Source organism: Lithobates pipiens, unplaced genomic scaffold (genome assembly GCF_037356315.1).
Source record: "Lithobates pipiens isolate NorthernLeopardFrog02 unplaced genomic scaffold, aLitPip1_a1.2 Scaffold_124, whole genome shotgun sequence".
NCBI classification, from domain to species: domain Eukaryota; kingdom Metazoa; phylum Chordata; class Amphibia; order Anura; family Ranidae; genus Lithobates; species Lithobates pipiens.
This window is the reverse complement of record NW_027507712.1, coordinates 192,595-205,990: the sequence shown is the minus strand read 5'-3', so window position 1 is coordinate 205,990 and position 13,396 is coordinate 192,595. Positions and strand designations below refer to the sequence as shown.

The 13,396-nt window shown below is 50.9% G+C and overlaps 1 protein-coding gene across 1 annotated transcript in view; it reads right to left on the bottom strand.

The window, feature by feature from the left end:
* Positions 1-1,489: 1,489 nt before the first annotated feature.
* LOC143973851 (atrial natriuretic peptide receptor 1-like) overlaps positions 1,490-13,396 on the bottom strand; it is a 157,559-nt gene continuing 145,652 nt past the window's right edge. Inside the window, exons 17-22 of the mRNA XM_077474711.1 lie at positions 8,982-9,105; positions 8,688-8,756; positions 8,427-8,601; positions 6,003-6,101; positions 5,637-5,728; positions 1,490-2,694 (exon numbers count right to left, since the gene is read on the bottom strand). Of these exons, the coding sequence (XP_077330837.1) occupies positions 2,629-2,694; positions 5,637-5,728; positions 6,003-6,101; positions 8,427-8,601; positions 8,688-8,756; positions 8,982-9,105 (625 nt within the window). The 3' untranslated portion in view covers positions 1,490-2,628. The remainder of the gene's footprint in view (positions 2,695-5,636; positions 5,729-6,002; positions 6,102-8,426; positions 8,602-8,687; positions 8,757-8,981; positions 9,106-13,396) is intronic.

The window sequence follows — 13,396 nt, the reverse complement described above, 5'->3', positions numbered from 1 at the left end:
TTACAGTAAGTATTTGATAGAGTTTTCTATTTCCTGGCACCAACATGGCGGCATACATGTGGTATTAACTGCCATGTATTGGTACCAGATAAGGAAAATTACGGGAAGTATTTGATAACATTTTCTATTTTCCCGGCACCAACATGGCGGCATACACGTGGTAAAATCTGCCATCGGTTGGTACCAGGAAAGTAAAATTACGGTAAGTATTTAATACAGTTTTCCACTTTCCTGGCGCCAACATGGCAGCATACATGTGGTAGTAACTGCTATGGATTGGTACCAGATAAGGAAAATTACGGTAAGTATTTAATACAGTTTTCCACTTTCCTAGTGCCAACATGGAGGCATACATGTGGTACCATCTGCCATGGTTTAGTAACAGGAAAGAATAATTACGGTACATATTTGCTACAATTTTCCACTTTCCTGGCATCAACATGGCGGCATACATGTGGTACTATATGCCATGGGTTGGTATCAGGAAAGTAAAATTACAGTAAGTATTTAATACAGTTTTCCATTTCCTGGCACCAACATGGCGGCATACATGTGGTAGTAACTGCCATGTATTGGTACCAGATAAGGAAAATTACGGGAAGTATTTGATAACATTTTCTATTTTCCCAGCACCAACATGGCGGCATACACGTGGTAACAACTGCCATCGGTTGGTACCAGGAAAGTAAAATTACGGTAAGTATTTAATACAGTTTTCCACTTTCCTAGCGCCAACATGGCGGCATACATGTAGTACCATCTGCCATGCATTGGTAACAGGAAAGAATAATTACGGTAAATATTTGATACAATTTTCCACTTTCCTGGTGTCAAAATGGCGGCATACATGTGGTACTATCTGCCATGGACTGGTACCAGTAAAGTAAAATTACAGTAAGTATTTGATACAGCTTTCCATTTCCTGGCGCCAACATGGCAGCATACATGTGGTAGTAACTGCTATGGATTGGTACCAGATAAGGAAAATTACGGTAAGTATTTAATACAGTTTTCCACTTTCCTAGCGCCAACATGGAGGCATACATGTGGTACCATCTGCCATGGACTGGTACCAGGAAAGAATAATTACGGTAAATATTTGATACAATTTTCCACTTTCCTGGTGTCAAAATGGCGGCATACATGTGGTACTATCTGCCACGGACTGGTACCAGTAAAGTAAAATTATAGTAAGTATTTGATACAGTTTTCCGTTTCCAGGCGCCAACATGGCGGCATACATGTGGTATAATATCTGCCATGGACTGGGACCAGGATAGGAAAATTATGGTAACTATTTTATACAATTTTCCATTTTCCTGGCGCCAGCATACTATAGTACTGTATGCTGCCATGGACTCGCGCCTGGAAAAGAAAATTGCGGTAAGAATTTGATACAATTTGCCAGTTTTACCACCCCCCCCCCCCCCTCCATCCAAACCCCACAGCTTCAAAAATACATCTGTAACCAAGAATACTATAACACATCGAGAATTTAGAAATATTTATAGCAGTAAATCAGGAACGTCCATTTCACATTTTGTAGCCCATAAAATCTTCCTTGGGCGTCGGAGGCCGAGATTTCCCACCAGAGGTTCTTTCTTCTTCGAGCTCCGGCTCGTGGGGTCCATTGGTCTGTTTGTGTTCAGTCACTTTTGAGCCCTCACAAAGCTCGAGAACCAAGGAATTAGAGACATGGAAATAAGTTAAGGTTTAACTAGCTGAAGGTAAGGGGGGTGGTCTTGATGGAGGTGTCCATGATAGAGAGAGACCTCGGGTGAGGTAGATGGGATGGCCAGTACCATCCTTATCAGTTCGGAGGAAGAGAGACTTTGGTGTTGTAGGCCCTCGTTGGCGTTGTAGGTCCTCGTTGGCTTTGTAGGTCCTCGTTGGCGTTGTAGGCTCTCGTTGGCGTTGTAGGCCCTCGTTGGCGTTGTAGGCCCTCGTTGGCGTTGTAGGCTCTCGTTGGGGTTGTAGGCCCTCGTTGGCGTTGTAGGTCCTCGTTGGCGTTGTAGGCCCTCGTTGGCGTTGTAGGCCCTCGTTGGCGTTGTAGGTCCTCGTTGGCGTTGTAGGCCCTCGTTGGCGTTGTAGGTCCTCGTTGGCGTTGTAGGCTCTCGTTGGCATTGTAGGCCCTCGTTGGCGTTGTAGGCCCTCGTTGGCGTTGTAGGCCCTCGTTGGCGTTGTAGGTCCTCATTGGCTATTCTACAGCGAAGGACCTTGGTTCTTCAAGGACATCACCAATGTATTCTGAGGAACGTACGTCTTTCTTCAGATAATTAAGCCTTAACTTAGTGTGTTGAAGAAGAACATCTATAGACACAATGCAGATCTGGTCTTTCAAGTGGGGGGGGGGGGACCATCTACACTTAGGAGACATCTCCTTGCCATTGGCGTCTGTAGTCCCTCACCTGCTCCATCTTTCGTTGCTAAGATACACGATGACGGCGCGGTTGCGTGTGCTGGTTCACACGTCTACATGTGAGGAAGGCCAACCGTCCTTGGCTTTGGTCCACGTTTTAGGCAGTTTACTCCACCACCACCCTCCTTAGTATCAATTGCCACTGTGAGGTGGAGACGTCTATGAGGTACAAACACGGCCCTGTTCCCCCGGTGAAGGCCACCAAGGTGTCACCCGTGGGTGCTGCTGCTGCTTCTTTCGCCCAGTAGCCAGTAGGTTCGGACCTTGCCTTTGCCCTGGGAAAGAGATGGGTTGAGATATGAGGAGCGTTGCCCATGCTGTGAAGAATGAGTAGAACTTGTCTACAGGACAGGAGCATAATTACCAGGGTCACAAAGGTCCCACTTGCGACCGAGCCCTGCCACTGTGGGGGGATCCTAGCCCTTCCCCCTTGAAGTTCCTTTCATATTTACGGGAAAGGCGCCAAGCGCCATAACTTCACTGCGCACTGCCCGAGCCAAGCTCAGCCGATTACTAATCAGCCAGCTCAAGGGGGTCCCCCCTTATACCTTATTCACTCTGCAGACTCTGATGTAAGGGGGAACTCTATTGATTCTGATGTAAGGGTGAACTCTGTTGACTCTCATGTACGGGGGAACTCTGTTGACTCTCGTGTAAGGGGGAACTCTGTTGGCTCTCGTATAAGGGGGAACTCTGTTGACTCTCATTTAAGGTGGAACTCTGTTGACTCTAGTGTAAAGTGGAACTCTGTTGACTCTCGTGTAAGGGGGAACTCTGTTGACTCTCGTATAAGGGGGAGCTCTGTGCACTCTGATGTAAGGGGGAAGTTTGTACACTCTGATGTAAGGGGGAACTCTGTGCACTGTGATGTAAGGGGGAACTCTGTTGACTCTAGTGTAAAGTGAAATTCTGTTGACTCTCGTGTAAGGGGGAACTCTGTTGACTCTCGTATAAGGGGGAACTCTGTTGACTCTCATGTAAGGGGGAACTCTGTTGACTCTCATGTAAGGGGGAACTCTGTTGACTCTTGTGTAAGGGGGAACTCTGTTGACTCTCGTGTAAGGGGGAACTCTGTTGACTCTCATTTAAGGTGGAACTCTGTTGACTCTAGTGTAAAGTGGAACTCTGTTGACTCTCGTGTAAGGGGGAACTCTGTTGACTCTCGTATAAGGGGGAGCTCTGTGCACTCTGATGTAAGGGGGAGCTCTGTGCACTCTGATGTAAGGGGGAAGTTTGTACACTCTGATGTAAGGGGGAACTCTGTTGACTCTAGTGTAAAGTGAAATTCTGTTGACTCTCGTGTAAGGGGGAACTCTGTTGACTCTCATGTAAGGGGGAACTCTGTTGACTCTTGTGTAAAGTGGAACTCTGTTGACTCTCGTGTAAGGGGGAACTCTGTTGACTCTCGTGTAAGGGGGAACTCTGTTGACTCTCGTGTAAGGGGGAACTCTGTTGACTCTCGTATAAGGGGGAGCTCTGTGCACTCTGATGTAAGGGGGAACTCTGTGCACTGTGATGTAAGGGGGAACTCTGTGCACTCTGATGTAAGGGGGAACTCTGTTGACTGTGATGTAAGGGGGAACTCTGTTGACTGTGATGTAAGGGGGAACTCTGTTGACCCTGATGTAAAGGGGAACTCTGTGCACTCTGATGTAAGGGGGAACTCTGTGCACTCTGATGTAAGGCGGAACTCTGTGCACTCTGATGTAAGGGGGAACTCTGTGCACTGATGTAAGGGGGAACTCTGTGCCCTCTGATGTAAGGGGGAACTCTGTGCACTGATGTAAGGGGGAACTCTGTGCCCTCTGATGTAAGGGGGAACTCTGTGCACTCTGATGTAAGGGGGAACTCTGTGCACTCTGATGTAAGGGGGAATTCTGTGCACTCTGATGTAAGGGGGAACTCTGTGCACTGTGATGTAAGGGGGAACTCTGTTGACTCTAGTGTAAAGTGAAATTCTGTTGACTCTCGTGTAAGGGGGAACTCTGTTGACTCTCGTATAAGGGGGAACTCTGTTGACTCTCATGTAAGGGGGAACTCTGTTGACTCTCATGTAAGGGGGAACTCTGTTGACTCTTGTGTAAGGGGGAACTCTGTTGACTCTCGTGTAAGGGGGAACTCTGTTGACTCTCATTTAAGGTGGAACTCTGTTGACTCTAGTGTAAAGTGGAACTCTGTTGACTCTCGTGTAAGGGGGAACTCTGTTGACTCTCGTATAAGGGGGAGCTCTGTGCACTCTGATGTAAGGGGGAGCTCTGTGCACTCTGATGTAAGGGGGAAGTTTGTACACTCTGATGTAAGGGGGAACTCTGTTGACTCTAGTGTAAAGTGAAATTCTGTTGACTCTCGTGTAAGGGGGAACTCTGTTGACTCTCATGTAAGGGGGAACTCTGTTGACTCTCATGTAAGGGGGAACTCTGTTGACTCTTGTGTAAAGTGGAACTCTGTTGACTCTCGTGTAAGGGGGAACTCTGTTGACTCTCGTGTAAGGGGGAACTCTGTTGACTCTCGTGTAAGGGGGAACTCTGTTGACTCTCGTATAAGGGGGAGCTCTGTGCACTCTGATGTAAGGGGGAACTCTGTGCACTGTGATGTAAGGGGGAACTCTGTGCACTCTGATGTAAGGGGGAACTCTGTTGACTGTGATGTAAGGGGGAACTCTGTTGACTGTGATGTAAGGGGGAACTCTGTTGACCCTGATGTAAAGGGGAACTCTGTGCACTCTGATGTAAGGGGGAACTCTGTGCACTCTGATGTAAGGCGGAACTCTGTGCACTCTGATGTAAGGGGGAACTCTGTGCACTGATGTAAGGGGGAACTCTGTGCCCTCTGATGTAAGGGGGAACTCTGTGCACTGATGTAAGGGGGAACTCTGTGCCCTCTGATGTAAGGGGGAACTCTGTGCACTCTGATGTAAGGGGGAACTCTGTGCACTGATGTAAGGGGGAACTCTGTGCCCTCTGATGTAAGGGGGAACTCTGTGCACTGATGTAAGGGGGAACTCTGTGCCCTCTGATGTAAGGGGGAACTCTGTGCACTCTGATGTAAGGGGGAACTCTGTGCACTCTGATGTAAGGGGGAATTCTGTGCACTGATGTAAGGGGGGACTCTGTAAAGTGGGAAAGACCCTGGGCTTGGGTCAGGGGGGCCCTTGATAGTTCCTTGCACCGGGGTCCTGAAGGCTCTAGATACGCCTCTAATACAAGATGTCCGTTACCTTCATCTCCACGTCACCTCTGAGTTCCAAATCAAAGCAGCTGAACTCTTCTAAGACGTCACGCGTGTCGGTGGAGACGTGGATCTTCAGTGCTACAAAACACAAAGACATGGAGCACATGAGGGCGGAGGAGGGGAGGATCCCGCTCAGGTCACACATGATGGAGAGCAATGGAGACATTCGGGGGACATTTTCACTAAACATCGGAAGAGACTCTCCGAGCCGAGAACCTCTGCAATCTAGAAGTGAAGAAGTCCTTCTAGGGTCCCAAAGAAACATCTACTGCCCCCCAAACACGAGAAGAAGACAAGAGTGGGCAATAGAGGTTGGCATCTTCATATCCCTCCCCCAGGCGGGCAATCTCACCTTCCCCATTGGACTCCATGCGTGACGCGGTGTTCACCGTATCTCCAAAGAGGCAATATCGGGGCATCTTCAGGCCCACCACTCCGGCACAGACGGGACCTAGACAGAAACAAAGCTGTATGAGGAGCGGGACCCCCGGGGAGGACGATACGGGGTCATATGATGGACCCTAGGGGGTTCCTGCCTTCCGTGCACCCGTCCCTTCCCCCGCTTCCTCCATGATCTGGGAACCGCTCCGCATTGCGGGAGTGCAATCCAAGACACGACCACTGCGGTCTCCTCCCTATTTCTGACATATAATCAGCCTCATTTATCAAAGTGTCTATACTAAGACGTTCCTCACAGCCACCTTCCGACTTACCTGACTAGTGATGGAGGGAGAGAGGAAGTCACACCGCACAGATCCAGGTAAGCAGATCCACCCACTGCAGAGGTAAGGATTATTCTGCGACCCCTGTGCATGGCAACGACCTCTGTGTATGCTGTAACCCCTGTGTCTCCAGAGTCTCTCGTGTCTCCTATGTCTCCAGTGACTCCTATGTTCTGGTGTCTCCAGTGACTCCTGTGCTCTGGTGTCTCCAGTGTCCTCTGTATCTCCAGTGACCCCTTGCCCCCTGTGTCTCCAGTGACCCCTGCCCTCCTGTGTCTCCAGTGACCCCTGCCCTCCTGTGTCTCCACTGACCCCTGCCCTCCTGTGTCTCCACTGACCCCTGCCCTCCTGTGTCTCCAATGTTCTGGTGTCTCCAGCGACTCCTGTGTTCTGGTGTCTCCAGCGTCCTCTGTGTCTCCAGTGACCCCTGCACTCCCATGTCTCCAGAGTTTCCCGTGTCTCCAGTGAACCCAGTGACAACTATGTCTCCAGTGTCCTCTGTGTCTCCAGTGACCCCTGCGCTCCTGTGTCTCCAGTGACCCCTGCGCTCCTGTGTCTCCAGTGACCCCTGCGCTCCTGTGTCTCCAGTGACCCCTGCGCTCCTGTGTCTCCAGTGACCCCTGCGCTCCTGTGTCTCCAGTGACCCCTGTGCTCCTGTGTCTCCAGTGACCCCTGCGTTCCTGTTTCTACAGTGACCCCTGCGCTCCTGTATCTTCAGTAACCCCTGTGCTCCTGCGTCTCCAGTGACCCCTGCGCTCATGTGTCTCCAGTGACCCCAGCGCTCCTGTGTCTCCAGTGACTTCTGTACTCCTGTGTCTCCAGTGACCCCTGTGCTCTGGTGCCTCCAGTGTCCTCTGTATCTCCAGTGACCCCTGCACTCCTGTGTCTCCAGTGACCCCAGCGCTCCTGTGTCTCCAGTGACCCCAGCGCTCCTGTGTCTCCAGTGACCCCTGCACTCCTGTGTCTCCAGTGACCCCTGCACTCCTGTGTCTCCAGTGACCCCTGTGCTCTGGTGCCTCCAGTGTCCTCTGTATCTCCAGTGACCCCAGCACTAATGTGTCTCCAGTGACCCCAGCGCTCCTGTGTCTCCAGTGACCCCTGCACTCCTGTGTCTCCAGTGACCCCTGCACTCCTGTGTCTCCAGTGACCCCTGTGCTCTGGTGCCTCCAGTGTCCTCTGTATCTCCAGTGACCCCAGCACTAATGTGTCTCCAGTGACCCCAGCGCTCCTGTGTCTCCAGTGACCCCTGCACTCCTGTGTCTCCAGTGACCCCTGCACTCCTGTGTCTCCAGTGACCCCTGTGCTCTGGTGCCTCCAGTGTCCTCTGTATCTCCAGTGACCCCAGCACTAATGTGTCTCCAGTGACCCCAGCGCTCCTGTGTATCCAGTGACCCCGGCACTCCTGTGTCTCCAGTGACCCCTGCACTCCTGTGTCTCCAGTGACCCCTGTGCTCTGGTGCCTCCAGTGTCCTCTGTATCTCCAGTGACCCCAGCACTAATGTGTCTCCAGTGACCCCAGCGCTCCTGTGTATCCAGTGACCCCGGCACTCCTGTGTCTCCAGTGACCCCTGCGCTCCTGTGTATCCAGTGACCCCTGCGCTCCTGTGTATCCAGTGACCCCTGCGCTCCTGTGTATCCAGTGACCCCTGTCCTCCTGTGTCTCCAGTGACCCCTGCTCTCCTGTGTCTCCAGTGTCCCCTGTGTCTCCAGGGACCTCTCTGTGTCAACAATGACTTCTGCCTCTCCTTTGTCTTCTGAGATTTCTGTGTCACCCAGCATCCAGTCTCAGGAACTAACTCCAGACCCCCCCCCCCCCCCCCCCCGGTGCCATCCTGTGACTCCAGTACGCCCCTTGTGCATCGCCATGAAGCCTCAGGTACCCCCTGTATTTCTCTCCCAGTGGATATGGGACCCCTGTCTGTGACATCCGGAAGCACAGCTAGTTATGGAGAAGGTCACAGTGTGTGTGACTGCAGAGGTCCGGGTCTGGACTGGACAAGGTCATAGGTTCTCTATGAGCAGGTGATATCCTTGGCCCCGCCCCCTCTCCTCACCTGTATTAATTCCTATCCGAAGTCGCAGCTGCTGAGTGGGACGATGTCGGATTTTAAACGTCTTGACGGCGTCCAGCAAGGCCAGAGACATCCGTGCGATCTCACCGGCATGGAGCTTCCCATTCCGGACCGGCAGCCCGGACACCACCATGTACGCGTCGCCGATCGTCTCCACCTAATAAACAGCGACAGCGATCACCCCCAGAAGAGACCAACCGAACCGTTCCTTCAGGGAAGGAGGCCTCCGCCTGCAGGACTTACCTTGTAGACGTCGAAGTTGTCTATGATGGCATCAAAACAAGTGTAGAGATCATTCAAGAGCGTGACCACCTGAAAGACAAAAGAGGGAAAGGAGGAGCGTGGGGGGTCAGGAGAACTAAAGAATCACTCCGCACCAAACTGATAATTCATAGAAATTCCCCCAATAGGGTTCCGGAGAGAGAGAAGAGAGGAGAGGAGAGGAGAGGACACTCTCAGGGGGGCAACTCTGCATCTAACAGTGGTAGGAGGGGTCTGAGATTTGTGGAGAGTATTGATCACGTGACTCCGGAGTACCTGCATTGGCGTACTTTCTGCCGATAGCGCCGTGAACCCGACAATGTCGCTGAAGTAGATGGTGACGCTATCAAAAGCCTCGGCCTGAACCGTCTCCCCTCTCTTCAGCTGCTCCGCCACAGAACTACAAGGATGGAAAGAGGCAGCATGACTATTCATAACTATACCCGCTGGAGGACTCTGCTCCTTCCTCCAGAACTCTCCTCTCCTGAAATACTCTGCTCCTTCCTCCAGAACTCTCCTCTCCTCAAATACTCTGCTCCTTCCTCCAGAACTCTCCTCTCCTCAAATACTCTGCTCCTTCCTCCAGAACTCTCCTCAAATACTCTGCTCCTTCCTCCAGAACTCTCCTCTCCTGAAATACTCTGCTCCTTCCTCCAGAACTCTCCTCTCCTCAAATACTCTGCTCCTTCCTCCAGAACTCTCCTCTCCTCAAATACTCTGCTCCTTCCTCCAGAACTCTCCTCAAATACTCTGCTCCTTCCTCCAGAACTCTCCTCTCCTGAAATACTCTGCTCCTTCCTCCAGAACTCTCCTCTCCTCAAATACTCTGCTCCTTCCTCCAGAACTCTCCTCTCCTCAAATACTCTGCTCCTTCCTCCAGAACTCTCCTCTCCTGAAATACTCTGCTCCTTCCTCCAGAACTCTCCTCTCCTGAAATACTCTGCTCCTTCCTCCAGAACTCTCCTCTCCTGAAATACTCTGCTCCTTCCTCCAGAACTCTCCTCTCCTCAAATACTCTGCTCCTTCCTCCAGAACTCTCCTCTCCTCAAATACTCTGCTCCTTCCTCCAGAACTCTCCTCTCCTCAAATACTCTGCTCCTTCCTCCAGAACTCTCCTCTCCTGAAATACTCTGCTCCTTCCTCCAGAACTCTCCTCTCCTCAAATACTCTGCTCCTTCCTCCAGAACTCTCCTCTCCTGAAATACTCTTCTCCTTCCTCCAGAACTCTCCTCTCCTGAAATACTCTGCTCCTTCCTCCAGAACTCTCCTCTCCTGAAATACTCTGCTCCTTCCTCCAGAACTCTCCTCTCCTCAAATACTCTGCTCCTTCCTCCAGAACTCTCCTCTCCTCAAATACTCTGCTCCTTCCTCCAGAACTCTCCTCTCCTGAAATACTCTGCTCCTTCCTCCAGAACTCTCCTCTCCTCAAATACTCTGCTCCTTCCTCCAGAACTCTCCTCTCCTCAAATACTCTGCTCCTTCCTCCAGAACTCTCCTCTCCTGAAATACTCTGCTCCTTCCTCCAGAACTCTCCTCTCCTGAAATACTCTGCTCCTTCCTCCAGAACTCTCCTCTCCTGAAATACTCTGCTCCTTCCTCCAGAACTCTCCTCTCCTCAAATACTCTGCTCCTTCCTCCAGAAATCTCCTCTCCTCAAATACTCTGCTCCTTCCTCCAGAACTCTCCTCTCCTGAAATACTCTGCTCCTTCCTCCAGAACTCTCCTCTCCTGAAATACTCTGCTCCTTCCTCCAGAACTCTCCTCTCCTCAAATACTCTGCTCCTTCCTCCAGAACTCTCCTCTCCTGAAATACTCTGCTCCTTCCTCCAGAACTCTCCTCTCCTGAAATACTCTGCTCCTTCCTCCAGAACTCTCCTCTCCTCAAATACTCTGCTCCTTCCTCCAGAACTCTCCTCTCCTGAAATACTCTGCTCCTTCCTCCAGAACTCTCCTCTCCTCAAATACTCTGCTCCTTCCTCCAGAACTCTCCTCTCCTCAAATACTCTGCTCCTTCCTCCATAACTCTCCTCTCCTGAAATACTCTGCTCCTTCCTCCAGAACTCTCCTCTCCTGAAATACTCTGCACTGCTGGAGGACTCTGCTCCTTCCTCTATAACTCTCCTCTCCTGAAATACTCCGCTCCTTCCTCCAGAACTCTCCTCTCCTGAAATACTCTGCTCCTTCCTCCAGAACTCTCCTCTCCTCAAATACTCTGCTCCTTCCTCCAGAACTCTCCTCTCCTGAAATACTCTGCTCCTTCCTCCAGAACTCTCCTCTCCTCAAATACTCTGCTCCTTCCTCCAGAACTCTCCTCTCCTCAAATACTCTGCTCCTTCCTCCAGAACTCTCCTCTCCTGAAATACTCTGCTCCTTCCTCCAGAACTCTCCTCTCCTGAAATACTCTGCTCCTTCCTCCAGAACTCTCCTCTCCTGAAATACTCTGCTCCTTCCTCCAGAACTCTCCTCTCCTCAAATACTCTGCTCCTTCCTCCAGAACTCTCCTCTCCTCAAATACTCTGCTCCTTCCTCCAGAACTCTCCTCTCCTGAAATACTCTGCTCCTTCCTCCAGAACTCTCCTCTCCTGAAATACTCTGCTCCTTCCTCCAGAACTCTCCTCTCCTCAAATACTCTGCTCCTTCCTCCAGAACTCTCCTCTCCTGAAATACTCTTCTCCTTCCTCCAGAACTCTCCTCTCCTGAAATACTCTGCTCCTTCCTCCAGAACTCTCCTCTCCTGAAATACTCTGCTCCTTCCTCCAGAACTCTCCTCTCCTCAAATACTCTGCTCCTTCCTCCAGAACTCTCCTCTCCTCAAATACTCTGCTCCTTCCTCCAGAACTCTCCTCTCCTGAAATACTCTGCTCCTTCCTCCAGAACTCTCCTCTCCTCAAATACTCTGCTCCTTCCTCCAGAACTCTCCTCTCCTCAAATACTCTGCTCCTTCCTCCAGAACTCTCCTCTCCTGAAATACTCTGCTCCTTCCTCCAGAACTCTCCTCTCCTGAAATACTCTGCTCCTTCCTCCAGAACTCTCCTCTCCTGAAATACTCTGCTCCTTCCTCCAGAACTCTCCTCTCCTCAAATACTCTGCTCCTTCCTCCAGAAATCTCCTCTCCTCAAATACTCTGCTCCTTCCTCCAGAACTCTCCTCTCCTGAAATACTCTGCTCCTTCCTCCAGAACTCTCCTCTCCTGAAATACTCTGCTCCTTCCTCCAGAACTCTCCTCTCCTCAAATACTCTGCTCCTTCCTCCAGAACTCTCCTCTCCTGAAATACTCTGCTCCTTCCTCCAGAACTCTCCTCTCCTGAAATACTCTGCTCCTTCCTCCAGAACTCTCCTCTCCTCAAATACTCTGCTCCTTCCTCCAGAACTCTCCTCTCCTGAAATACTCTGCTCCTTCCTCCAGAACTCTCCTCTCCTCAAATACTCTGCTCCTTCCTCCAGAACTCTCCTCTCCTCAAATACTCTGCTCCTTCCTCCATAACTCTCCTCTCCTGAAATACTCTGCTCCTTCCTCCAGAACTCTCCTCTCCTGAAATACTCTGCACTGCTGGAGGACTCTGCTCCTTCCTCTATAACTCTCCTCTCCTGAAATACTCCGCTCCTTCCTCCAGAACTCTCCTCTCCTGAAATACTCTGCTCCTTCCTCCAGAACTCTCCTCTGCTGAAATACTCCACTCCTTCCTCCAGAACTCTCCTCTCCTGAAATACTCTGCTCCTTCCTCCAGAACTCTCCTCTCCTCAAATACTCTGCTCCTTCCTCCAGAACTCTCCTCAAATACTCTGCTCCTTCCTCCAGAACTCTCCTCTCCTCAAATACTCTGCTCCTTCCTCCAGAACTCTCCTCTCCTCAAATACTCTGCTCCTTCCTCCAGAACTCTCCTCTCCTGAAATACTCTGCACTGCTGGAGGACTCTGCTCCTTCCTCTATAACTCTCCTCTCCTGAAATACTCCGCTCCTTCCTCCAGAACTCTCCTCTCCTGAAATACTCTGCTTTCCTGAAATACTCTGCTCCTTCCTCCAGAACTCTCCTCTCCTGAAATACTCTGCTCCTTCCTCCAGAACTCTCCTCTGCTGAAATACTCTGCTCCTTCCTCCAGAACTCTCCTCTCCTGAAATACTCCACTCCTTCCTCCAGAACTCTCCTCTCCTGAAATACTCTGCTCCTTCCTCCAGAACTCTCCTCTCCTCAAATACTCTGCTCCTTCCTCCAGAACTCTCCTCAAATACTCTGCTCCTTCCTCCAGAACTCTCCTCTCCTCAAATTCTCTGCTCCTTCCTCCAGAACTCTCCTCTCCTCAAATACTCTGCTCCTTCCTCCAGAACTCTCCTCTCCTGAAATACTCTGCTCCTTCGTCCAGAACTCTCCTCTCCTGAAATACTCTGCTCCTTCCTCCAGAACTCTCCTCTCCTCAAATACTCTGCTCCTTCCTCCAGAACTCTCCTCTCCTGAAATACTCTGCTCCTTCCTCCAGAACTCTCCTCTCCTCAAATACTCTGCTCCTTCCTCCAGAACTCTCCTCTCCTGAAATACTCTGCTCCTTCCTCCAGAACTCTCCTCTCCTGAAATACTCTGCTCCTTCCTCCAGAACTCTCCTCTCCTCAAATACTCTGCTCCTTCCTCCAGAACTCTCCTCTCCTCAAATACTCTGCTCCTTCCTCCAGAACTCTCCTCTCCTGAAATACTCTG